Here is a 27,322-nt window from a genome sequence, read left to right on the forward strand (position 1 = left end):
TGTAGCACCTTAACAGCGTCATCTTTTAAGATTTTAAATACTTCAACTGGAATGCCCTCACCTCCACTGGCGTTGTTGTTAGTCGTGCTTTCTAAGGCCCACTTGACTTCACTCTCCAGGATGTCTGGCTCATGGTCAGCATCCACACTATCTGGGTTGTCTCGTCTTGAACTGGACTTCCTTGGAAACTATTCCTCCCAGCTGCACTCTACCTCCCCAGAGGTACCAAATGGAAGGTCCCACTCTTCAACAGCTCCCCCTGCCCAAGTTCCTCCTTACCCAAGGTCTCTGCAGCAGTCCTGCCACTCCCAAAGCCCTTGACTCCTCCCATTCTTCTTTATTCCCTCGGGCATTCCCTCCTCCATTTCTTCAGGTGCCTCCCATCAGCCAGCTCTTCAGCAGACACCTGTACCCCCCTCCATTCCTTCTGGGTGCTCAGCAGCTGACAACTTCCACAGGCTCCCAAGGGGCTTTGGGGTGAGGGCAAAGTCCGCCTGTGGTGTAAGTGGCAACCCCCTCACAGACACACACACTCCAGGAAGCAGGGGATTGCCTTCTCTTCCCCTTCAGTCTACAGTGTTCCTCTTGAGAAAAATAGTCCATGTTAGAATGAGCTTTTCCTCCATTATATTGCACTTGGAACTTGTAGAGTTGTAAGGTCAAGTACCAACCAATGTGTCACCCACTGGTATTTTTCATCTCTGTTAGCCAATGTAGAAAAGCATGGTCTGTCAATAACATAAAGGAAATAGCTAAAGGGTAGTAGCATAGAACATATGTGGCCCAACTGACAGCCAATTGATGCCAGCATACTTTTGTTCTCAGAGGGCTAGCTTGCAACTCAGGTGCAGGATGGGGTGTTCTTTCCCATCCCAAATTTGTGCTAAAATAGCCCCTGGTCCCCTTTCCAATGCATCTGTCTGTAGAAGCAAGAGTTAAGACACATATGGGGCCCACATAACTGGGGCATGATAAAGGGCTTATTGGTAGTAAAAGCTCTTTCATCATGAAGGCCTCAGCAGACTACTCTAGGGGCCCCTTTTCCCGGTACATTCCACAAGAGAGGCAGCAACATCCACAAGGTGGAGAATGAATTGTTAGTAATAACCCACTAACCCCAGGAGCTGCTGCACCTGTTTCATGATTTGGGGCCCAGGCCACACCAATACCTTATCCATCTGGGCACACTTCTCCACTCCCTGCTGAAAACCCCAGGCTCTGTACTTGAGGCTGGGCCACTTTATAATTTGCTGTGCTGGTCATCAGGCCAAGAACACTTCTAAGGTGTCACTGTGAGTCCAGATATGGCTGAATACAATGAGGTTGGGTATTTTTGTCTGTCAGGACTTCAACTGGAAATCCCATATGGAAAAAGAGAGACACCAACTCTCATATCAGCATCCAAGCCAACATGGACTGTACAGGGTCTCAGGGTAGTGGGTAGCATATATGGCTACCAAAATATGTGTATGCCTGGCTGCTGACTTTTCTAAAAGGGCTACAATGTCTAACCCTATCACCTCAAACAGCTGGCCCAGAAAGAGCATAGAAACTGAAGTCCTCCTGGCAGAGTCCTTGCCTGTACCTGCCGGCACTTCGGGAGCTGAGTTTCTCTGGGCTCCCAAGAGGCTGCAGGGAGAAGGCAGCTGACCTGTTTGGGGTGCCAGTGATGACCCCCTTATAGTGATATGCCTCCACTTGGGCTACTGCAATGCATTCTGCATGAAGTTGCCTTTGGAAAGCATTCAGAAACTTCAGCAGGCCCAGGATGTTGCAACCAAACTGTTGATAGGAGCCAGATACTGTATAGTGAGAACAATTCCTTGTTACAACAGCTCCACTACTTACCAGTCCATTTCTGAGTCCGATTCAGAATGTTGCTTATGATCTATAAAGCCCAACAAGCCTTTCTACTTTGATGAACTTCCATAGATTTTAATGTATTCAGGAGATGCCTTTGTCTCAGTCCTACCACCCACTCAAGCATGTGTGGTGAGCGCATGAAAGGTTCCTTTTAGTAGGTGCTCCCAGACTACAGTATACTTGTGCCAGGGGAGGTTGATTTGCCCACCCCCTTTTTGTCAGTCTTCCACTAGCAAGCAAAGATCTTTAACTTCAGGCATGCTGTTACTGTGTCTCCCTGAAAATAAAAGAGGGTCTTATATTAATTTTTGCTCTCCAAAACACGTTAGGGCTTATTTTCAGATGTTTTATTTATTTTTTTCAAGTACAGCAATATACATTTATTCAAATATAGTCATGCAATCTTCTTCTGATTGCTGCATAATAATGGCGGGCGGGGTTTCACTTAACTGGGGCTTATTTTTGGGGTAGGGCTTATACTACTGTACAAGCATCCTGAAAAATCATACTAGGGTTTATCTTCAGTTTAGGTCTTATTTTCGGGGAAACAGGGTAGTAACACACATGGCTATTTGGCAAACAGCTTTTAATTATTTTTGTTTTTGCCTCATACAGTCGCATCATTACAAATCCTGCATTCCTAACCGCTGTTTGACGGTACCTAAAACAGATATACTGTAGTAATTTTGCTGAAAAACGTAGAAAAGACCTATGATCACACCCCTGAAAAAGCTGAAATATACAATCAAATTAATGAATGAGCAAAAGATTGTTATTTTAATACTCTATCTTATGCCTGTTTGATAGGAAGATTCAGTTTCCAGGAAAATTGGGAAATTTTTTTTAACAAGGGTTTATATGATATCGGAAGCTTATTCCTAAAAGCCAAACGTTCCAGAAAGATCTCTGCAAAATGACAAAGAAACTTAGCAATTTCATTTGCAAGTATCACGGACACACAAATACAGGTGGCAGGGTTTGAATTACTGGCAACCATTCGATAAACTACGTCCTTTAAAAATTCATTGAAAAAATACAAAAAAAGGGGGAGAAAACAACAACCACCTCCCTTCCTCCCCTTTCTGTTCGGAGAAACAACACAAAGCCAGAGGGGACGGAAGGGCGAGTCACGGGGTATTCGGCCGCACGTTCGAGCCGAGAGGCGGGGCTTCCGTGACGTCGTCACTTCCTCTGCAGAGAAGGCTCGCGAAGAGACGGTTTACTGATAGCAACCGCGGTCGGCGTCCAAGGCTCTGAGGCGGGAGGATGAGCGACAGCGGAGAGCAGAACTACGGCGAGCGGGTAATAACTCAGAGCCGGCGAGCGTAGTTTAAGCAGGCCGCCTGGTGTGTGTGTGTGTGTGTGGGAGCCGAAATTAAGGCTATAAAAAAATAACCCCCCCTTTTTTTTCTGGGGCGGGTATGGAAGAGCTTCCCTTTTGCACTAAAAAAGAAATGGAAGTACAAACGGAGCGGGGAGGGAAAGGTCCTGACGCGGGAAGTTTCTCTTGCTCCGAGAAGCGGCCTAGCATATCTCTTCCTATTAGCGAGGCTTCGTGTTGGTTTGGCGCGAGAAAATGGCCCACCGTTTCCTGCAAAGAAAGCGCGCTCTGACGTGGAGCTCTATGGTGAGCTCTTGTCCCGGCGCCATCTTGGGTTGGGGACCCGAACGAACGAACGCGCCGCCGCAGGGACAAAATGGCCGCGCAGAGCTAGCGGTCCTCATGCTGGAATGTGGTACGCTGCAGTCGCGCTTTCCCCTCGTGATTGGCTGGAGTGTTTTTTCGTAGTTCTCTCAACAAATTCTGCGCCCGAGCAGTCATCGGTTGCACCGCCCGTAGAGTTACCTGTTACTACATCGTTTGGTTTGTTCATACGGAAACATGTTTTAAGTCCCAACCTTGGATAACCCAGATGTTCTTGGACTGCAGTTCCCAGAAACCTTCACTTGTGCTGGTCGAGGTTTCCGGGAGTTGCAGTCCAAAACACCTGGGTTACCCAAGATTGGAAACTACTAGTTTAAGTAATTCTGTGTCACGTATTTGGATGATTGGATCGCCGTGTGTAACGTATAGTTAGTTACAACAGTTTGCTTAAGAAGTTACTTGGATCGCCGAGCACCATTTAGTATACTGTACATTATATGAACAAGAACTGTAATCTGTGCTGCAAGTAAACCAAACTATTTCAGTTTAGACTTCATACTAAAAAGGACTCCTTGCTTATTAGTGTTGGAAGGGCAATAGTGTACATGATACAGCTGATAACAAAGTCATTTTTAACACAAAGGCCCCCAAAATTTAAGCAACAAATATGCAAATAAATAAATAAGGGTTAAAGTATTTCAAGGCTGCAGCTGAGGTAGTTTGAGAGCCAAAGCTACAGAGTCTTGTAGTGTCTTAAGATTAATGAGTTCTGTTTGGCAGAGGCATGAAGATGCAACTGTTTTTTAAAAACCCTAAACAAATAGTAGTAGTTCTACCTTTGATTTGAATTTTTTGTAGTTTTTGCTTATATTAATATCACTAGACAAGCGCTAGAAGTTTGTTGTACTATTTCCAAATTGCAGATGGAGACTTGCTAGAAGAGAGACTTAAGGCTAGCTTATTCTCACTTCAAAATTTTATTATTTAAAAGATCTTTTATGCTATTTTATTATATTGCTGTAGTTATTTTGAATTTTTTACTGTATTCATTTAACAGTATTGTTATTTAAAACTTATAGTTGACAAAGTGCCTTGGGTTGGATGTCTCAAAAAGCAGTGTAAATAATTTTAAATAAATAAAAATGCAAACAGATGGCACATGTTCAATGCTTGGCATGGTCAAAAGAATGGAAGGCAGCAGGGTCCTTTCCTGTTATACTATATTGATAATAGCAAAGCATTATGGTTATGAGGAGTTACTTGCTGTCTGAGCAAGCAATTGGTATTATTACAGTGGAAGCCAGCTAAACCAGTTCAGTCTGGGTTTTTTAAAATTTAGCTTGCCCTGTGGTAACTGGAGCTGTATCAGAAAGGTTGCACTTTCTTGCTACATTGACTTATCCAGAAGTGAGAGCTATTCATATCCTTATTCATAAATTTCTCCAGTATCTTTTTAAAAATAATTTGAATTGCTGGTGGTCTTACATTTTTGTTATGCAAAAGACTTCCATAGTTTATATGCTTTTAGCTTTTTAATTTCTTCCAATGCTAGTATTATGAAAGGATACTTACACTGGTTTCCTAATATGCTTCAATTTAATATTGCATACATCTTTTTACTGCTGCCTAGTGGTCCTTGGTAGTAGTCTGTTCATATTGAGGCCCATCTAAAGGGGTGAATGTTAGTTATCAATGTAAAACTTTAAGAATGTGCGTTTGGGAGTTGTCATTTGATTAATAATGCCTAGTACCTAACATTTAGCCTTGTATAATTTAACATAAAATAATAAACTGTTACCTACAAGTTAATATGTTAGGTTTTTTATGTAATATTGAGCCAGGTGGACTTTTTGAAAAACAGGTCTTGGTCTATCTTGGTATTTTTAGTAGTGGAATAAAGTTCAGTGCGAACGATTTCTGGATTCTCTTACCTCCTTTTTACCTCCTTTTTATTTCTTGGCGTGTCGTGTGCTTTTTTGTTTTTTTGTGTGTGCTTTTTTGGTTTTTTGTGTGTTTTTTTGGGTAGGGTAATTAATTGTGTACAGTAAAGAAAATGAAAAAATTTTATTCCCTGAGGATTTTTTTTCTCTTGTTGCCAGGGTATGGTGGGTTTAAGCCCACAGGTCTTTTTATTATTATTATTTTTATTTGTGATTTATACCTTTCTCATGCTGAAGCTTACATTTTAATGTATTCTCAGAAAAAAGAAAGGGAAAAGAACACCATACTCACCCAGTCCTGAAAAGGACAAAAAGCTGATCCCAGAGCTACAAATACAGTGGTACCTCAAAAGACGATAACCCTTCGAAACGACAAATCCACATGACGACGAAGTTTTGCGACCTCCATTTTGCTTCACAAAACAGTGATTCCTATGGGGGAATTTCGCTGGATGACAATTTGGTCCGTGCTTCGCGGACCATTTTTTCGCAAGACGATTTTTACAGCTGATCGTTGGCTTCGCAAAATGGCTTGCCTAGGGGCGATCTTCGCAAAACGGGTGTTTTTGGGCCCGTTTTTCGCAAGATGGCGATTTAAAACAGCTGATCGGCGCTTCCCTGAGGGCAATTTCCGCTGGATGACGACGATTTTTCCCCATTGGAGCACATTAAACGGGTTTCAATGCATTCCAATGGGGAAACGCTTTTCACAAGACAGCGATTTCAGTGGCACAAATTAACATCTTCTTGAGGGGCACCGCTGTAGTCAGCTATCCCACACACTACACCAGAACACAGACAGAGTTCTAACTCCTGTCCTCTGAAGATGCCAGCCACAGAGACTGGCGAAACTTTAGGGGGAAAAAACCTTTTAAGGGTTATACACACACAAAGTAAGAAAGCAAGAATGGAAGCAAATCTTTAAAGAAATAAGTGAAATAACTGGATTAAATATTCAAATGTCCTTATCAAAGGCTTTATTGAACTTGGCTAATAAGAATCAATTGTTGAAAGAAAATAAGGACTTAATAGTAATGATTATGGCAGCAAGGTTAATTTTTGCAAGAAACTGGAGAAATGATAACCAACTCAATTTAGAGGAATGGTACAGAGAACTATAGGATATGGCAGTTAATGATAAACTGACAAAAATAATGATTTAAAGAAAATATGGAATATATTCTTGGAATATGTATTTCGGCGAGGGAAGAAACAATGAACTTTTGGAGAGAAAATGGATTGAATGAAATTTAGTACTAGCCCTGAGGGTAATGGTGGCACCAATGTGATATGTAATTGTATTTTTTTTGTGTTAGTAGGTTTATGTTGTGTAATTTAATAAAAAAAATTTAAAAGGAAGAAAAACCTCCAGAACACAGCCAAACAGCCTGAAAAACCTACAGCAATTTTCATTTTAAGTTTTAGACATGTGGGCTTAAAAATAAACACAAGCAAGTTTCTGTTTTTATTTTTTTAAATTATATTGACTATGGGAAGCATTGGAAGTTTATGATGGTATTCAAAATATGTGGATATGTGCAGAGAAGGAGGGACATCATGTCATAACAGTTTCAAAGAAAATAAGAAAGAATTTAGACAACTATTCTCTTGCAGATACTGATGGAGCTGCAGTTAGTGTCACACAGCAGCAACTTCAGAAGTTTTTAATATTTGCATCTTAATTAGAATGGCAATGAAGGTTCTTTGTGCTTTCTCCACAATTAAAATGGGGGTGAGGGCTGCAGGAATATTTAGGGGCAAAATTGTGGGGAAGTCCATTTGAAAACCTAGTTTCTGATTAGCTTGAAGACTGCATCCTGGAAAGAGTACCTGTCTTTAAAATGTAGTATCCAGAATGCCGAGTTGAATATTTAAATCAGATCTAAAGGTGACCTGGGCGTGATCATAATTATGTGTTAATGTGAGGGAAAGGGTGCAGGAGTTGTGATGGAGACCTTGTTTTCCATAGAGAACATATATGTACCATAGTACAGTGGTACCTTGACTTACGAACTTAATCAGTATTGGAACGGCGTTCGTATGTAGAAAAGTTCATAAGTCGAAGCAAGATTTCCCATAGGAATGCATTGAAAACCATTTAATCCCTTCAGGCTGTTTTTCATTCGTAAGTAGAGGCATTAGTTCCCATAGGAACTAATGCAAAGCCGGTTAATCCGTACTCTACCACTAGGGGGATAATTTTTTTAAATTTTTTCTTTTGACCTAAGAAGGGCAAAAAAAAGGGCAGGAAAGTTTTTTTTCCCATTTTTTCCGTTCGTAAGTCGAGGCTCTGTTCTCAAGTCAAAGCATTTTCCGAACGGAGATGTTCGTAACTCGAAATGTTTGCAAGTGGAGACGAGTGTAAGTCAATATATTATCCCAAGGGACATTTTCAGCTCTGTGATTTCTTAACAGTTTGGAAGAGCAACTGTTTCTGACAATCTCTTAATGGTGAGTTTTCTGAAGAGGCTCCCCGCACCATGTCTGTGATCTTGGGAAGGATTTTCTTTCTAAAGCCCTAAGTAAAGTTAGAAGCGGTTTACTGTTTCTGTTGTAATGTAGAAATGGGGCATATTGGCAGAGGGATCCTATGAATTGTACCTGCCTCCCCCCCAAAAAAGACTTCTGCTTAAATGTATGTGAATAGGCCAGGTGGTGTAGCAGAAGTGATCCAGAATAAGACGCTGTCTATAACATTTTATTTTAGCGTACAGATTCTTATTTCAGCATAGTGTTGTGCATGTCAAAACCTGTGACGGGATGCATGAATTGGTGGTCTATACCTAGTGAGGTATCTGGACTGGTGTGTGCGCACAAGGTTTTATTAAGTGAAATGAGTGAGAGATGGACTTCACAAAATGTTATATAGCTTACATTTGTTGTCATCTAAATTGAAAGATCTGTGAGTTTGGCATGAAATAGAAGCTAAAATTGTTTCCAAGTATACTTTTGCTTGTAGATTGTCACCTCTTAAACTGAAGCACAGACCTAACTGCTGCCATATAAAATGTGGTTTATGAACTTGCTGAATTTGAAACTTAAAAAGAAGAAAGTATCTTTTAAAGTGTGCCTATTGCTTTGTTTCATGCTTGTTTTATTAGTTTGTGTGATAAATCAAAAAAATAATTGTTCTTATTCGGAAGTTTTAGGATGCTAAATTGCTGACAAAATACTGTTTTATGCATGAACTGAGTGGCAACTTAAAAGTGATGGGTTGACATGGAACTTGGTGCTGTCATGAATATGGCTTGGGTGCCACTCCACCATAATGCTCTATAATCTATCAACATTACTCCAGATAGGAAAACTGAAAAATAGAGCTATTGCTGTTTTTTTTTTTCTAATAAAAATGTCAACTGTGATGTCATCTGAAATCATGAGAGCAAAGAAAGGAGAAAGAGGTTAGCAAGCCTTTTGACTCGATCAGCACATGAAAAAAAGCTAGACAATGGAAACTCTTGTCAGTGAAATGTTGTATATAGCATGGTCTCTTACATGAGCTCCTTAATGTTTTTCTGACAACATTCTAGGACACTTTGTTAAAAATGAGTGCTGCTTTTCATGTACACAGCACCAATTATTTTAAGTGGGATTTACATAAGAAAATTACTTGATGAATTGTGCAATGGTGCCTCGCTAGACAATTGCCACCCGCAAGACGATTGGTTTTTGTGATCACTATGGTGCCTCACAAGACGTTTTTTTCTATGACCATGCTTCGCAGGGAGGGTGTGTTTGTTTGTTTTTTGTTTGTTTGTTTTTAGACCAATGCTTCGCAAAAAAAAAATATTTGAGACCGATCATAGGGAACCTCACAAGATTTCCGCAGAACGAATTAAAATCGTATTGCGAGGCACCACTGTACTCTCATATGTGTATTTTTTCAAACAAAGTTCATTAGCTAGATTGGCCTAAATATTATTGTGGAGCTTTATATCAAAATTCTGCATTGCATGCTTTCCTTACATAAATAATATAATTGTTTGGAATTCTGGGAATGTGCTCATTCTAAAATAATGACCATATCACATTACCTGGACATCACCAAAGGGAGTTGCTCTGTAACTTTGCTTTCAGGATGTCACCAAATATTTAGGCTCATAATCTCTGAATAAGAACAATAACTTTTAAAAACTATCATTCTGTAGGCAGCTGCTACCAGGTACTTCTGTTTTTCACATGAAAAGAGTAGGACAATAAATATTTTGAAAAATGGATGTTTTTGGACATTCTGTCTGCTTTTTAAAGATTTTAAAAATTGGGACTACTGTCATTATCTTAAAGTTTAGCTTAATTAATATGAAATGCTTTATAAACTAAATTGGTGACCTCGATCAAATACATAAATTAAATGTGGCCTTTTTGTGGACATAAATACAGTATCAAGTTCCACTATTTAGATAAATATTTGCCAAGGAAACCTGATCCATTTTTACTTGCTATACTTCTTTCATCCTATCAATCGGGGCATTTCTCTTCTGTTCCTACTTGGTTTCTTTATATTTAACATGTATGGAAATGTTCTATATACATTGGCTAAAATTTAGTACTAAGTTACAATTAGAGTAAGTCCATTGAATTATCTGAGCTTTTGGAAGAGTTGACGCACCAAATCCTCCCTGCTTCAGGGTCCACTCCAGTTGCAACTTACTACTGGATTTCAGCCATTCCTTCTATACAGAAAGAGAGGATGACAGCAAATGTATATGGTACAACAAAGAGATCTAGTTATGCATAATAATTATGAACAGTTTCTAGCCTTGTTCTATTTATTTCGCAGATCTTTAACTGCCTGGGGAGATAAGTATGTATGTATATTATGTATGTGTATTACACAGAATTTGCTGGCTGTTGTTAAAAGGGTTGGGCGTGTAAGGAAGTGGCAAGCAGAACTGCAAAAGCAACTTGTTTATCTGTTGATCTGCCTATGTGTATATTGGTTCATAATATTTTCAGTTTTCAACATTAAATTCTGCCTTAGCTGTGTGTCACCAGAATAATTCCCTGAAGGACAAAACAGTGGTTTCTCTCCCTACCCCATGCTAATGCACTTGACTTCAAAGAAAATCCATTGGATGGGTGTGTGGTTAACACACAATAAATGAGAATTTGCTTACATTTACTCAGGGTAATTGTGTTTGATGCGCCAGTTAGTTTCCCTGATACTCAATTCTAGTGGTATTTGTATATATAGTGTATTACATTCCAAGAGATGTAGCAGCACTGTGTGCTTGTATCATCAGTGGTGCATGTATTTCATGTTTTTGTGTTGCTATTGCATGTAGAAAAGAACAAAAGTTAAGTTATTGTTGGTTGTTGTGGGTTTTTCAGGTTCTTTGGTCGTGTTCTGAAGGTTGTTCTTCCTAACGTTTCGCCAGTCTCTGTGGCTGGCATCTTCAGAGGACAGGAGTAGCACGCTTGAGCACAGCGTGCTACTCCTGTCTTCTGAAGATGCCGGCCACAGAGACTGGCGAAACATTAGGAAGAACAACCTTCAGAACACGACCAAAGAACCCGAAAAACCCACAACCATTAGATCCCGGCTGTGAAAGCCTTCACGAATACAAAAGTTAAGTTAGCTCATCTTCTGTCCTAACATGGATGCTCTCAAGCGTCATGTTTTTAAAATGGAATTTATGATCGTGGCAAAATTCAGTGAAAGACTAGGATTGTACAATATTTAGCCCCACTGAAAAGATGCTTAAGTACTACAAAGTTGTCAATGTGCCACAATATTTCCATTTTGGTAGACGTTAGGAGCATGCTTTTATTACTTGCAAAGGAGAAAATGAGGATCTTAAACAATTTTCAAACCTGTATGTTTTCAGTTTTTTTAAACAAAATCTTAGAGGTTTGCAGACTTGTAAAAGTGAGACATTACTAGCTTACAAGTGGCAATGTCATGATATGGAACTTCTCGAAACTTCCCTGTTAAGTAGGCATAACTAGTAAATCTTTAGCTTTCCAATTATCTTCAGATGGTCTGAGATTTTTTAAAAAAATAGTCATAAACCCAGAGTTGCATCAATACTAGAATTGCATATCTATTTAAAAACAGTGCAAAAAAGTAGAATTTTTTCTAGTTTCAGTTTTGGCACTAGATATCTATCCTGGAGTTTTAAATATTCTTCATCCTGTTCTTTTTTTATTAAGGTTAATGTTGAAGAAGGAAAATGCGGAAGTCGCCATTTGACAAGTTTTATAAATGAGAATTATTTGAAGCTCAGGAATAAGTGAAGCTGAAATTTGAAAAAAAAAAGAAAGTGAATGCATGCTAATTATCAGACCAGAAGTCCCACTTATAGAATATTGAGCAATTTGTGTGAAGTGGGGAAGATGAAAGAAGTCAGAATTTGAAACGGAAGAATGAAGAAAAGAAATAAAAATGAAGTTAAGATAAGAAGTAATCTGGAATCTGAAAGCACTACGCTAAGTAATTACTAGTCTGTTTATGTGTCCCTGTATATTTTGCTAAACATGCATGCATTATTTGTTTAATAGAAAAACATGCAGGGTTTTAAAAAGTGCTTAACAGGAAAAAAATAATTATAAATTCTAGGCAGTTCTAACAGCAACTGCCCGGACACATAATGGAGACATAGATCATTTTTATTTTTCACCAGAGCTTGTTTATGGTAATTGAAAAGTTATATTCAGACTAAGTGATATGTTTTCTGCATGCAGGAGTCCCGTTCTGCTTCCAGAAGTGGAAGTGCTCATGGTTCCGGCAAGTCCCCAAGGCACTCGCCTGCAAGATCCAGGTCCAAGGAAGGCTCAAGGCGATCTAGGTCAAAGTCTAGATCAAGATCTGAATCTCGGTAAGTTTTTCTAAACCCATTTTTAAAAAATGAAATTGTAATGGTAGTATCCAATTCTTACTATTAAGGTAAAAAGTGGGGTTTGAGAGGAGAAACTGGTACACTAGCGTCTCTTGTGCAGTGCAAGAATTAGAACCAAAATTTATCAGATTGTATCATCTCTAGAGTACAGTAGACAAGTCCAAGTAATTTTGAAGCTTTCTGCTGAAAGGGATCATTTTTAGTGTTAATATAATCTTGTTTCACAATACGATTGTCATGTGACATTAGCTGAATTACCTACTCGGTAATAAGTCTCTTCATTTTGTTGCCTTGATAACTGATTGTCATCATCCTGTGTTGACTCTTCCTCTTACAAAACCAGTAGTCACATTGCACTTTATTATAGTTGAATAACAGGTATTGTTTCAGGAGTGATAATATGTGTTCTCAAAACATTTCAAGACATACATACTTGTTTGCGTAAACTTTCACCCTAACTTTGAATCATTCTATCAAGCTTGCTTAACTTCTGATTATATCAAAAGGAATTTCTTCCATAAAATTCAAGTTTATCCATTGTGGCTTTTTGTGCTCAAAGAGGTCTTGGCTCAGACAGTTAATGATTAAAATGAAGATAGGTTATGTCTGAAGTATACAAGACTCGGCATATGTAGCAGGTTATGTCTGAAGTATACAAGACTCGGCATATGTAGCAGCATCTCTTAAGCTTAGATTACTGTAGACACTCCTTATGACTCTGCAGCAAGACTGGGCTGTGCAAGGATGTCCATAGCACCCTTCATCACAGGTATGGTTGGTTGGCTAGCTTTTGTGCTGTCAAGTCGAAACCAGCCTACAACAACCCTAATAGGTCTTTCAAGGTAAGTGAAATATTTAAGGAATAGTTTTACCAGTTCCAGTTCCCCAATGAGTTCCCATGGCCAAGTGGGGATTCAAACTCTGGTCTTCATGATCCTAGTCTCTCACACACTATCCACTGATTAGTGTTTACCATAGACATGGAATAAAGAGATAATATATCAGCAATAAAATAATGGAAAACATCAATTCAGAATTGATGCTAAAAGGAAATCAAGGACCGGCTTAAAAATACATTGAGGAATGTATAGCTGGTCATATTTTACTTGACAATTCATTCAATTAATTTGGGTTTATTGCAGGATTAGTACATTCAAGTCTTGGTTTAATTACAAACCAGTTGTATCCTGCTTGCATGCTGAAGTTTTGAATACCCCAATAAAGTCTTGGTGATAACATTGATTAGAGTTGTAGTTAGAGATGGGGGTTGCCTAGGGAGCCTGGTAAAGTGGGTGGCTGTGGGGAGCAAGGAGAGGAATCAAGAACACCTGGGCAGCGCTGCTTTGTATGAAGCACAAAGCCCCCCTCTCTAGTTGTAGTTCTCTGTCTGTGGAATTCTCTCCTGTTCAAGGTCTATCTAGCCATTTACAAAATGAATTATCAGGTGCTCAGTGATGGCCATCTTGTTTTGACACACATTCTGTACTGATTGTATTGCAGTGTGGTGGCTATTAGTTTCTGCTTCTAGGTGTGGCTAATGAGTTCCTCTTGTTCTGTTGCTCTCGTCTCTTACGGTGAATGTGCATATGCATACACACTCTATAATTTTCGACACATGCACCATTTTGAAGGCCCTTTGAGTGGAAAATTGATGTCCCTGGTCCAGTTCATTGATACCTTGTAACTTAAATGTCTGATATCTGCTTTATCATAATATTCCAATTTCTCAGATCCAGGTCAAGGAGGAGTTCCCGTAGACATTATACAAGATCACGTTCACGTTCTCGATCCCACAGAAGGTCAAGAAGCAGATCTTACAGCCGCGACTATCGGCGCCGACACAGTCATAGCCATTCTCCTATGTCTACTCGTCGGCGTCATGTTGGCAACAGAGTAAGGCTGGGATGGCAGCAGTTGACCAGAGATAACTCATCTGTGTGTGTCTTTGGAGGTTCTAAAGTTTTTAAATTACTCAGAAATTGTGTAAAAGTTATTGTTTGCTTCAAAATAAGTTTAAATGATTGTTGTTATTATGTTCTTCCACAAATAGTACAAAAACTGTAAACATGAATTTTACTTTGCAAAAAAGGCATTTATTTACATTTTGCATAGTTGTGTTAGTTTGTCATGAAGTTTATTATTGTATTACTTCAGAATCATATAAGCTAAGCTTTAATCCAAAGTATATGACTTTGTTTTATAATTCTGTTTAAATATATTTAAATATATTGTATATTAATATATTATGTCTCTTATGATTTTTTTTTAAAAAACAGTGAATAGAAAGTAAACTATAATGGTTATACTGACTGCTGAGAAACTTTAAAATGTTTGAGTGTGTAGCATTCTGCTCAGCAGAGCTTACATTCAAGTTAGACAAAGTGTTTTATGTAAAAACCATTGCAATAGTAGTTTTAATGCTCCATTTTCTGCAACAGAATGGAGTTGTCTGAACTTGACATCCATACATTGCAACTATTTTGTTCTTTGGTGCAGGAAGGTTTGAGTATTACTGAACAAAAGATGTGCCTCATGGTACTTAAATCTTTTTTTTTATCAGAGAACAGTATATGAGATGGTGTGGGAATATTTACAGTTATCAACCAAAAAATATTCCTATGGCACCAACCAAGAACACGTACTTGATAGCTGCCATGTTGTATAATGTATTACAAATGTTAAATGTTCCAAGTGAGACAAGTCATAAGTCTTCTAACTTTCCGGCATTTGGTAATATGCTCCAAGTTCCCCCTGTGTCTTGATGAGGCACAGAACACATGAATATGGTCCAGAGTACAAACCCCCTGGAGATTTGTACTGCATTCTCTCTTCTCTTTTGTATTTATCTTTTCTCTTGGAGAAAGACAGAAGGTTGCACTGAGGTCTGAACCAAGAGAGTGGCTCTTAACAAATTTTGCATTAAGTAGGGAACTGCATTTTTATATTGTATCCCAAAGTATTTTGAAGTCATTTTATAAGGCATTTGAAATCTTATGAGAATGTATGTTGTTTGTTTGTTTTTTAAAACAGGCAAATCCTGACCCAAACTGTTGTCTTGGTGTCTTTGGTTTGAGCTTATATACAACGGAAAGAGATCTGAGAGAGGTATTCTCCAAATATGGCCCAATTGCTGATGTCTCTATTGTATATGACCAGCAGTCCCGACGTTCTAGAGGATTTGCCTTTGTTTACTTTGAAAGTGTGGATGATGCTAAGGAGGTAAGGATATGTTCTTACACTAAAAAGCAAATAGGTTTGTTTATTTTATTTTGTAAATTGTGCTTTTCTGGAGCAACTTTCATGATTGCTGTAGCTAATAAAAGGAAATGGATGTGCCGTGAAATAAGGCTTCTGTATTGTCTGTTAACATAATCCAGAACTTCTAGCTATTATGCATCCATGCCTGTTTGCACTATTTCCTAGTGTAATTTACATATTGCACTTCCAACATTTAAAGCCCTTTGTCTTTCTACAGTGCTCAGGGCAACATACATGCTCCTTACACCTCCTCCCCACCTCTGGGTCTGTAAATCATGTTAGACTGAAAGAGTGAGTAGCACAAGCTCATATCTTGAGGATTATGGTTGAGGGATTTAATTTAAGTCTCTTTGATCTGAATCAGGTACTCAACCCACTATACTGCCTTGAAAATACATAATGAAATTTATTTATGAGACATTAATATTCAGACTTCCTTCTAAAAGATCATGGTGTCCAACATTCTGTCTTCACAGCATCCCTTGTGAGGTAGATTAGGTAAATAGGTAACTCCTCAGTCTTTATTCAATGGTGAACTGATGGAGGAAGTGGAATGAGTCAACCCAAAGAACATGAAGGCTGAGAACATATTCAGACATATCTGGCAATGGCAGCTCCCTGCTATCTAATCCTTCCTCTCTTGGAGCATTATTGTATTGTTTCTGAAACAAATGACAAGTTAATTGTTGCTTCAAACTGCTTAGAGATAGTGGGGGGCTGTCATTAGGGAGTTAATAGATTCCTTTTTCACTTTTTGTTTACATGTGAGAATATTAAACCTGATTGCTTTCATGGAAACAAGGGGACAGGCTAATCTAATACATTAGGTGTGTTGGATCATACAATAAGGGTACTACTAATTGGCTATCAGGTGTATCTCCAAGATGGAAAGTAAATGTTCATCTTATTCCTGAATGTTTATAATTTATTCTAATGTATGTTTACTTTATGTTTATAAATATATTTATAAAGATCAGTCTTTATAAATTAATCATATATTAATCATATATTTTATGCATTAAAGCAGTTTAATCACCCTGATACAGTGGTGCCTCGCTTAACGATTTTAATTGGTACCAAAAAAATCCATCGCTATGGGAAAACATTGCTAAGCGAAACACGGTTTCCCATAGAAATGCATTGAAAACCAGATAATCCGTTCCAGTGGGAAAGGATTGCCGTCCTTAAGCGAAAATCGCCATAGGAAACATCGCTAAGCGAAACGCTCTTCCCCAATTGAAATGCATTGAAACTTATTCAATGCATCTCAATGGAGGGAAAAAAATTACAACAAATTGAAAAAGAGTCGGAACAAAGTCAAATTAGTTTAACAAATGGTTTATTAAGTGCACTTATGATTTCAAGCATTCTAAACATTTTTAAACATATAAAAACAGCCAACATGAGGCTGTCAAAACCATCAATAAGCGAAACAGGGGGACCCAAACTGTCATTGCTATGCGAAGCATGGTCCCAAACATCGCTATGCGAAAATCGCCCATAGGGAACATCGTTAAACGGAGCGCAAGATCGCTCTGAAAAAGCCATCGCTAAGCGAATTCATCATTAAACGGAGCGCTCGTTATGAGAGGCACCACTGTATTTCTTTATTAAAATTGAGAATACAGTATTCGAAACTTGACTTGTTCATTTTGGAAGCATTCATTTCCAGCTCTTCAAGAGCCCTGCATGTTTTTTTGTTTTTTTAAATATTTGTATACTTACTGGTTTTCGCTTTTGATTAATGATGGAAGCCAGCTTGGGTCCTTTTTAAGGAGAAAGATGGGATAAAAATATTTTAAAGGAAGGAAGGATAGCTATACTGAGTTATTAACTGGCAACAATTCACCACTAAAAATCAGGCCACTAGCAATATTCCCGTGGTGCAACTAATAGGATTCTAGCCCTTATATGTGTTGATAAATAGTTTTATTGTAAGTGTGGGCGTAACTAGTTTTTCATTGGCTTGTGGGCAGGGAGGGTTAAGCATTTACCTTTACTAGTATTGTTTGTAAGATTATTCCTAATTTGAATGGCATTTTATAATTTTTTTTAAACCTCATATAGGCTAAAGAACGTGCCAATGGAATGGAGCTTGATGGGAGAAGAATCAGAGTTGATTTTTCAATAACAAAAAGGCCTCACACACCTACTCCGGGAATATACATGGGGAGGCCTACTTAGTAAGTTCTGTCTCACTGGAACAAACCAGCTCTGAAATGCAATTGTTGGTTTTCATGTCCAGTACTTAATATTTCATATTCAGCAGCATTTGTAGTTTTTGTGTTTAGAAGGTTCAGGTTTTGATCCTGCATATCTTTCTGTGTTCTCGTTTTAAAAATTGGAGTCTCCATTTGTAGCCAGATGTATGTCTTTTTACATGATGAGACATTAGATTCAGACCACCGTGTTGTATGGTTGTAATAAATACAATTTTTGAAGATTATGCTGTGTAATGCTTTCAAGCTGATGTGCAAAGTGGGAATAAAAGCAATTCTCTTAGGATTTCAGTTAAAAATGTAAATAAAATGAAAAAAGAATCAATTTGCATCTGTTTTCTAATTGTCATACCATATTCCTTACAGTGGCAGCTCTCGACGGAGAGATTATTATGACAGAGGTTATGACAGAGGCTATGATGATCGTGACTACTACAGCAGATCATATAGGTGAGCCTGCTTTTTGTTGATCGTTGTCCAAGGAGGTTGTACAAATCTTTTAAATTGCGATATATCACTTCAGTGTAACTGCATTGTAGCGATGGCAGTTGCTATTTTGCTTTGGGTCATCGTGGGTATCATATTTGCCTTTCGTGTGTCTCTTTAGCTTTTTATTAGCATCAAAAATTGGGATTCAAGGGCACCTTAACAACTAGAAATGTTTTGGTTAGATTAATGCCAGATTATCAAATCATTTTCTGACATCTGTCATGGAATCAATTTAAACTAACATAATTGCCATGGAAAATGGATTACCCATTTACAAGGATTTTTGTAAAAGTTAACTCCTTGGTACTATGGCTGAATTTTTCCTGTTGTAAATAACTAATTTTTCTGCAGTTTACCAATGCACACAAGTAGGGATTTAAGAAACCTAAACCAGGAGATTTTGTTGTCTTTTACACATGCAGCAGTTCGTTTGGGAGCTGAGATAAGAATTTAAAAATCTTGATCCAATTCAGGCGTCTTATAAATCAAAATGTTTGTGCTATACTTGTATTATATACCACATCTTGTTTCCCTACACTGGCATCTTCTCTTAAAATCACATTATCAAAAGTGGGATCTAAGATAGAATACTGGAGGAAATTTTAAACCAGGCGCCGGATGGATGGATGGATGGAAGGAAGAAAGTGCATACATTGATTTAAACACTTGAAAACATACTTTTTTCCTACTGTCATTGAAAGAATGGGGGACAATACAAATCTTCTGGGCTGCATGTTGCCCACTCCAGTATGTATGAAAAATGCATAGCTGGTTTATGCATTTCAGGTGTATCACTAAAGGAGGATGCTGCCTGTGAAAGCTTTTGCTGAGACAGTTGTGAGATTTCATTGCAGCTGATTTTTCCTGTGGAATGCTGTAGTTCCTTCACTGAAAATCTGTCCATCTGTGATTTTTACAGTCCATTTTACAGTTCATTAAAAGACAAAGGAAGTAATTTTGCTCTTGTCTGTTTTGTCATGTTATTGTATTAGCCCATAAAATCAAGAAAATAGTTTGATTTTAAAAATAATGTACAGTGGTACCTCGCAAGACGAATGTCTCGGACAATGAAAAACTCGCAAGATGAAAGCATCTTGCGAGGTTTTTTGTGCCCAGCAAGACGAAGATACTTTCATTTTTGTGAGGGAAGTTTTCCCAAAGGAATCTATTGAAATTAAATTAATGTGTTCCTATGGGAATTTTTTAAAAAAAGTCACCAGGTAGGAAGCTGGGGAAGCACCATTGGAGGGCTGGCGGGGGTCCCTTGCAACTGTGATCGCCGCTTTCAGAGGTCCCCCGGCAGTCTTCCCCAGCACCATTTTTGAACTTTCCGCCCTTTTCCCCTGCCTTTTTCCATTTGGAGGCTTGCAGAGCACCATCGGAAGCAAGCCTCCGAAATGAGAAATGCAGGGGACAAGGGCGGGAAGTTCAAAAATGGTGCTTGCCCAGCTTCATCGGAGGACTGCCAGGGGACCTCTGAAAAGGCGAGCATGGTTGCGGGGCACCCCCGCCAGTCCTCCAGTGGTGCAGGGGAAGCCTTCGGAGGCAAAATAATTTGCTGCCCAGAGTAGTTGAATGACTAGATGGGCGGGATATAAATATAATAATAAATAAATTTAAGTACTGGCTGATACTGATAAGCTTTCTTAAGCAGTATGAACGAGATGATAGTATATTGTATTTCTTTGAGAGGTGGGTTCAGTTGTAGCAGCAGTGATATGGAGCCTGTGTAAATGGTAGATGGGATTGAGTCTTTCGGGTTACATCTCCTTCCTGTCTCATGTATGTCCTTTAATTTGAACATGGATGAATTTTGAAACATACCCTGTGACATGATCACCCTTGGAGACATTTCTTTTGTTAGGAAAGGAACATCGTTTACTGCATGCGAAGGGGCCCAAATTCATTCTTTCTAGCCAAGGTTCCCTCTAAGGTGCACAGTTCTGCCCCCTCTGCACAGGGCTCGTCCTCCATGCACCCACAGCAATTTTTTCAGCTCCTTTGGTTGCACTTGTGACACAACGCCATGTGGTGGGGGTGGCAAATTAGAGGAAATGTTGGCCTAGCTAAAGGGATTAGGTAAAAAAACCTGCTTTAGATTTTAGAGTGACACTGTCAGTGGGGACTTCACAGATGTGGAAGAAATTTCAAGCAGATGGCACCAACATATGTTTGTTTGGTCAACTTTATCATGTGTAGCTATTTTAACAAAAGTCCTTCCTTTTCTATAATATAACTACTGTAGACATCAGTGTTCTGATGTCTACATCTAAAACATGAGCACTAAAGCAGCTTTACAAGTCACTTCTGCTTGCCTTTTACCAGTTTTCCATGGTTTGCATAAGAGACTTGTCATATTCCAGATCAGTGCTGAGAGTGTCTTAACTTTCGGGCACACGGTGGGCTGCAGTAGGGGGGAGAGGTGGTTAAGAGAGCTGCTCAAAAAATCAGGCAGTCTTGTGTGTGTACAAATGGAAATTTATATGAATGTCATGTCAGTGAACAGTTTACTTTAGCAATTATATATTTTGTGCCAATGAGGTAGAATAAAAGTACTAGTTCTGTCCTCCTCCTATTCCCATTGCCCTCTGTGCATAGAGTAGAAGATAGGCCTTTTTCAGAGGTTCTCTATATAATTCAAAAAGCTGATCTTTCTGCATTTTGAAACCACATGGACACATAAATAGATACTCCTATCATCCTGAGAAAATCACCTACATTAGGAGATAAACTGATTTGGCAGTGGAGTGGGTAAAGCTGATTAAATCCAACTCCTTGTAAGTTTATTCTGGTCACATTGTTATTACTCTAGATTCTTTGGTCACTCTCTTTATCCTGCATATAATCACATGCTTCTGACTACACTATTCCATTTGTGCAAATGCTGTGACCTACTTGATCTGTGATGCTGTGTTCTATATTTTACCATATTCTGTGTGTGATCTTCAGTTGTGTTGGGTCACTTGAAGGAGGACAACATGCAGAAACAAAATGGTGTTCAAGCAGCAGAAATGAGTCATTGCCCAAAATGTCTCCCACATCTCAAATTTTAAGTGACAGAAATTCTACAGAGTTTTAATAAATAGCATAGCATAGCATTTCATATACTGTGAAAACATATTTGCTGTGTTGAAATATTGAATATGAATATATGTTCATGTTCTTAGCTTGAAATTGCCTCTCCTGAGGCCTGCTAGTGCTTTCAAATGTCATTTTAAAACCAGAATTGTATTACAATTAAAGAGGTGTAGTAAATAGTGCTATACATTTCATAGCATACATTTCTGTGCCCAATCCATTATTTTGGCAACATTGAAATTGTGGCTTGTATGAAGATGGGTATCTGTCCTGTTATCATGCAATTTCTGTTGAAGATTATTGTTTCCTCTGTGGGGCTGATATACCTTTTGTACTGGTCACTCCTTTATATGAATAATCTGTTCAGAGAATATTCAGTAAATAAAACTGCAAAAAAGTTGTTTTGCTTGTGTCTTCACAGAGGTGGTGGTGGAGGAGGAGGAGGGTGGCGAGCTGCCCAGGACAGGGATCAGATGTACAGGTATGCTAGGAGAGGACCAAGTGTCTTTTGAAAATATGCAAATAACAGTGGAATGATCTGCTTGGCGTGGTGGTCAAAGAACTTGCTAGACCTGTTTTGCCTCCAGAGTCAAAAATCCTCTAATACTTCAATGCTTCATACGCATTGTACTTTCTAGAAGCACACCTGCCTTCAGTAATCACTTGACATAGTCCTGGAGTTTATACTGAGAAATTCACTGTTGGTGCCAAGGAATTATCAGCAGTGACAAGCTATAGTTAATCTGAAAACTTTTCATGGGAAAGTGTGCTGCAGAACATTTGAGTTTAGGGAGCAGAGCCTAAATTTAGAATAAAGATAAAGTCTGCTCTTAACCCAAGTGTTACATTCCAAAATGTTTTCCAGTTGTAATACAAATTTGTGGTGACTTATCTTTATTAGGTTTACTGATATTCCCTGGTTGAAATTTAACTTCAGAAACTGCAGTCGCTGTAAACTTCAATCAGAAAATTCACACACTCCACCAAAAACCTAGTCTTTACACTTTTAATAAATGGGTTTTTAAAATAAGGCTCTAAAGAACTGTATTAGTATATTCATGCTCGTATAGTGCAAGTGAACATCGTCCTTGCAGCCCTTGAAGGTTTCAGAAAACAGCTCTAGAAGCTTTTCCAGCACTTTGGAATGAGATTTTAGGGTACATGGACTGCAATGGATAAAGAAGGTCATTTCTTCTGTAGGTGTCTGCTGTTTTACCAGTGAATTTCAAACACTGGATATTTCCCCAGTTTCATTTGATATATTAATTAAGGACAATACACACCCATTGCAGTTGTAATGGGTTTAATATTTGCATTAAAAGCAAGTCAATTTCTTACTGGTATATGTCCTAGCATCCATCCTGCAAAATTCTCTAAGGGACTTTGAAGATTGCATTGAAAGATACAGGCTTTTAATACATTACAATAAAAATGCAGGGGTTTTGGTGGCATGTATCTGTTTGTAAAACAAGTATGTGAAGAAGTAACTGTGGCTTGGTGTACCTCATTTTTGCTCTTGTTCTGTGTGTGCACGCATGCATATGTGCATGCACACTGTATGAAAACATTAGTTACCATCTTAGTTGCATTAATTCTTTGTGCAGGAGGAGATCCCCGTCTCCATATTACAGTCGAGGAGGCTACAGGTCTCGCTCCAGGTCTCGATCCTATTCACCTCGTAAGTGACATGTTCAATTATGTTTTTATTTGGGGGGGGGGGGGGGTTTACAGGGCAATCTAAGAGCTACCTAAAATTAAACTGATTAAATGAATTAAATGCCACTGATAGTCTGATGGAATCCTTAGTATGTCCCAAGAGATACACATAATAATTGCACAGAAATTTTTAGCAGACTTGAATCATTTCATACCCTATGTACTTCTCAGCTTCTCAGCAGTCACAGGATCAGTTATCAAAATGTGGTTTTCTTTTTGTTTTTAAAAGTTACATTTACTTTATTGCCACGGGTCCTGTTTATTCCCATTATGAATAGAGAACGAAACAACTACATACGTAAGCTAATTGGGATATGTTCTCTCCCCACCACCTCTCATATATGTCAGATGAAACAAGTTACCCTTTTCTCTGTACAGTGGTGCCCCGCATAACGAGGTTAATCCGTTCCGGATTAACCTTCGCTATGTGAAATCTTCGCTAAGCAGGAAGTAAAAAGCCATTGGAACGCATTAAACTTCATTTAATGCGTTCCAAATTGGCCCTAAACTTCCCACTTAGAGAAGTTTCCTGGCCCCGGGCAGCCATTTTCGCGCCCTCCCCTCGCTTGCCGAGGGCGCGAAAACGCGGCGCGGGGCCATTTCGGGTCGTCCGCGGCCATTTTGAAGCTGCAAAACAGCTGTTTTGCGGCTTCAGAACGGACCCGAAATGGCCCCGCGCCGCATTTTCGCGCCCTCCCCTCGCTTGCCGAGGGCGCGAAAACACCGCGCGGGGCCATTTCGGGTCATCCGGCGCCCATTTTGGAGCCGCCGAACGCGGCTCCAAAATGGCGGCCGGACTCCCCAATCGTCGCAATGCGAGGTGCAGCGATTGGGTGCTCCGTATAGCGATCCCGAAAAAGGGGATCGCTATACGGATTCGTCGTTATACGGTGCGCTCGCTAAGCGAGGCACCACTGTATTTTAAATTAAATTATATGTGTAGGCACAGGTTTTCTGAATGCCCGTTTGAAAGCATGAGGGTGTTTTTTTGTTTGTTTGTTTGTTTTTGGGTTTTTTGGGTTTTTTTTAACCTCTGGGGTTTTTCTATTAAAATATGCACTTTCAATCCTAGCTATATTGGCCTAATCCTGACTCTGCTGTTGACATTCATAGTGGTAACTTGTAACAGTTGTTTATGATGCATAAAGTTATTTTGATAAAAACATACTTTTGGACTATGGGACCATTGAGCTGTTTCTATTATGAGCCCATTAATTCATCTGTATGTGTCCTCTGTTTTTCTTTTTCGTTCCCCCCCTTCTTCAGGATTATCGCTCAGTGAGAAACTTAAGTTAACTGTTTTGAGCCATTTTAATACAATAGTTCTCGTGTGATGTTAATACCAATAAAATAATTTTATGTTAAATTAGTCATTTTGAGGTCAGTTGGATACGTTGTTTCTGGGTAGAACTTTAAACAAGAATTCTTGTATTTCATAGTTAATACTCTCCAAAACAAAAAGTGGTACTCAAAGATTGTGTTACCTGTCTGCATATCTGTACATATATACACAGATATTTACATGCTTACATATATAGATTTCTATCTAATTGCAATTAAATATATCTGCTTATGAGATGCTTCAGTTAGGAAAAAGAGGAGTCATCTGCCTTCCATCCCCTGACCCTAAATACATCATTGCAGATCAGGGAATCCTCCAAAAATTGTTGCAGACTGGGGAATTCCATGCAAGAGTGGATATTGAGCATAGGGTAGATAAGCAGAAATTTCATCATTCACTTCTTTCAGCAGGAGGGAGCCTCTGCTAAAACAAAGACAGTCTGTAGGTTGCAGGAGTCTTTCCATTCACACAAGAGCTGTTCTGAATCCAGTGCAGTGCTTAATGCAATAAGAAATACCTCTTAACTGATACTTTGCATTTTGTATTTCTCTAATTTGTGTATTGCGTGTTCTACCACAGCCATGTGTGCATAGCCTTTGAATACCACCTATTTGGCAGGTACAGAATTACATAGATTCAGGATTCTAATGAACCTCTTAATCTCTCTATTTTGCAGGTCGATACTGAAGTATGAAACTGAAAACTTTGTAGCTACAGACAATTACATTAAGATTGCAGATTTGTGGACAATATTTTGTTACTTTTGTTTAAGTCTAAAAATGCCTAGTGAATTAGGTGACTTTTACACCTTTTATGAAAAGTACTTTTGGTGAAGCTTTAAAATGCTGTTTCATTCTGCATATTTGTGTAGTTGGTGTTTTGTTCAGAAATGTGTTTTGAGAAGAGTGTGTCTTCTGCATGTGTTTTAGTCTGAACCTTACAGAAGGATTTCTATGTCCCAAATTGTTCACTCTTCATTTAGATTTTTTTCCAGGTTCCAAGGTATTTTGAAGATCAAAACCTGTGTAATATGCTTTGAAATGGTGGCATAATAAAAGTTTTTTTTTACTTAAATAGAAGCCTGCATCTCCTTTTTCACCAAAGTGATACTGCTTCTCTCTTTAATTCAAAGAGAGAACAAAACTATACCTAATTTCAGAGCAGTATCATTCTGAATCTCTTCCAAAATCATCCAATAAAACATCCACATTTCTCTAAGTAAATCGAGCTGTACTGTATTATCAAGTAAACACCTGCTTGAATCCTTTGATAGGAACTGTACATTGAAGTTAAAAAGATGGTGTTTTGGAAATACAGTAGCACATCCACATCTGAGTTGCATGAATGATTCATGTCAGTCACTTTTACTCAAATTAATAGGTATTTATTTAGAATATTCTTAGTTTCAGGTGAGAATTCTATCTTTTACTACAGACAACTATATATTAGCTTTAGAATACAAAATAAGAATGCTCTTGGAAAACCAACTGATCTCAATTTCTCATCTATTTTATTCTCTGGAATTAATTGTTATTATCCAAGGAGCTATTTTAGGCAGCCAGAGTTGGAAAATTCCTCAGTTACTGAGTGAGGATGAATGTAGTCTTGTGAGTATTTAAAAGAGCAGCACAATTTTTGATATTCTGAATGTCCAGCTAGATGACAGCTTTGAGAGAGAGATAGAGTGGTATAGGTTATGTTAACTTTCAATATGAACAGTTAATAGTTTGTTGCAGGGAAGCACAAAAGGGTTAAATAAGTCATACCATTAACCTATGTTATGCACTGTACCCTGTCTTGTCTTTATACACTAGAGCAGTGGTGATGAATCTTGGGCTCGCGTGCCCAAACGGAAGGGGGGGGGCAGTGGGCAGTGTACCGTGGCAGAACCGGAAGTGGCAGCGGCAGAACCGGAAGGGGGGGCAGTGGGAGGGGGAATCCTGGGCATGGAGCCTCGTGGCGCAGTGGTTAAAATGCTGTATTGCAGCTAAAACTGTGCTCACGACCTGGGGTTCAAATCCCAGGTAGCCGGCTCAAGGTTGACTCAGCCTTCCATCCTTCCGAGGTCGGTAAAATGAGTACCCAGCTTGCTGGGGGGGCAATGTGTAGCCTGTATAATTAAAATTGTAAACCGCCCGGAGAGTGCTTGTAGCGCTATGGGGCGGTATATAAGTCAAATAAATAAATAAATAAATAAATATGGAGGTGCCTTGAGACCCCACTTCAGATCCGCCACTAGCACCACAGTTGTAGCCACCTTCTCAGGTTTAGCTGTGCGGGGGGGAGTAGCAATCGGGTGACTTATGACTCGCGTGCCTGCAGAAAGGGCTCCACATGCCAGCTGTGGCATGTGTGTGATAGGTTCACCATCACTGCACTAGAGCAGTGGGATTATGTAATAAATCTGAAAAGGGGAGGTACTGATAACTGAAGGTGGCTGGAATAGGTATGGTTCAGGGTCTTTGAATGGAATGGGCATGTGCAGGCCCCGGAGCTCTAGAGATTACCCACCTTTCCCATACAACATTTAAAAAGTGGGATTTATGTAATTACAAGTATGGCAAAAAAATCTGGGGGGCTACATTACAACATCCAACTGGGGGCCAGACTCCGTGCCAGAATTGGTGGCAAGAAGGGGGTGGGAATTTTTTTTTTTTCAAACAAGGCATTTGTATTGATACAAATACAGAAGAAACCACCTTTTCTTCTTCGTGGTCTATGAATGCACACTAATGGGTTTAATCTGCGCCTGGGCAGAGGTCTCCAGAATAGTCTAGAGCAGTGGTTCTTAACGTTTTTGAAAGAAACGCCCCCTTGAGCCATTGAGGAAGTTATCATCGCCCCCCTCCCCGCTGTGATGATATCTTATTTATTTATTTATTTATTTATTTATTTATTTATTTATTTAAAACACTTAAATCCAATGACCCCTG

At 39.0% G+C, this 27,322-nt stretch overlaps 1 protein-coding gene across 5 annotated transcripts; it reads left to right on the forward strand.

The window, feature by feature from the left end:
• The first annotated feature begins 3,006 nt into the window (after positions 1–3,006).
• Positions 3,007–25,468, forward strand: TRA2B (transformer 2 beta homolog). Of its 5 annotated transcripts, XM_078389307.1 has the most exons (10): positions 3,034–3,165; positions 11,602–11,881; positions 12,133–12,266; positions 14,018–14,180; positions 15,318–15,506; positions 17,613–17,728; positions 18,131–18,214; positions 21,753–21,812; positions 22,936–23,009; positions 25,066–25,468. In XM_078389307.1, the coding sequence occupies exons 4-10, from the start codon at positions 14,148–14,150 to the stop codon at positions 25,074–25,076; spliced, it is 567 nt and encodes a 188-aa protein (XP_078245433.1). In that variant the 5' UTR covers positions 3,034–3,165; positions 11,602–11,881; positions 12,133–12,266; positions 14,018–14,147; the 3' UTR covers positions 25,077–25,468. The 5 variants fall into 5 exon arrangements, with proteins under 5 accessions (XP_020643024.1, XP_020643025.1, XP_072851941.1 ...); XM_020787365.3 differs by lacking the exon at positions 11,602–11,881 and having other exon boundaries at positions 3,007–3,165; positions 14,018–14,222; XM_020787366.3 differs by lacking the exon at positions 11,602–11,881 and having other exon boundaries at positions 3,007–3,165.
• Positions 25,469–27,322: the final 1,854 nt, after the last annotated feature.

The sequence above is a fragment of the Pogona vitticeps genome, chromosome 3 (assembly GCF_051106095.1).
Source record: "Pogona vitticeps strain Pit_001003342236 chromosome 3, PviZW2.1, whole genome shotgun sequence".
Taxonomy (NCBI): Eukaryota; Metazoa; Chordata; class Lepidosauria; order Squamata; family Agamidae; genus Pogona; species Pogona vitticeps.

What these genes read in the sequence shown, in the direction of transcription:
- TRA2B (XM_020787365.3), top strand. Translation starts at nt 3,130, where the DNA reads ATGAGCGACAGCGGAGAGCAGAACTACGGCGAGCGG. An exon ending in AGCAGAACTACGGCGAGCGG is followed by an intron (nt 3,166 to 12,132) that starts GTAATAACTCAG and finishes TTCTGCATGCAG; the next exon opens with GAGTCCCGTTCTGCTTCCAG. An exon ending in GTGTGGATGATGCTAAGGAG is followed by an intron (nt 15,507 to 17,612) that starts GTAAGGATATGT and finishes AACCTCATATAG; the next exon opens with GCTAAAGAACGTGCCAATGG.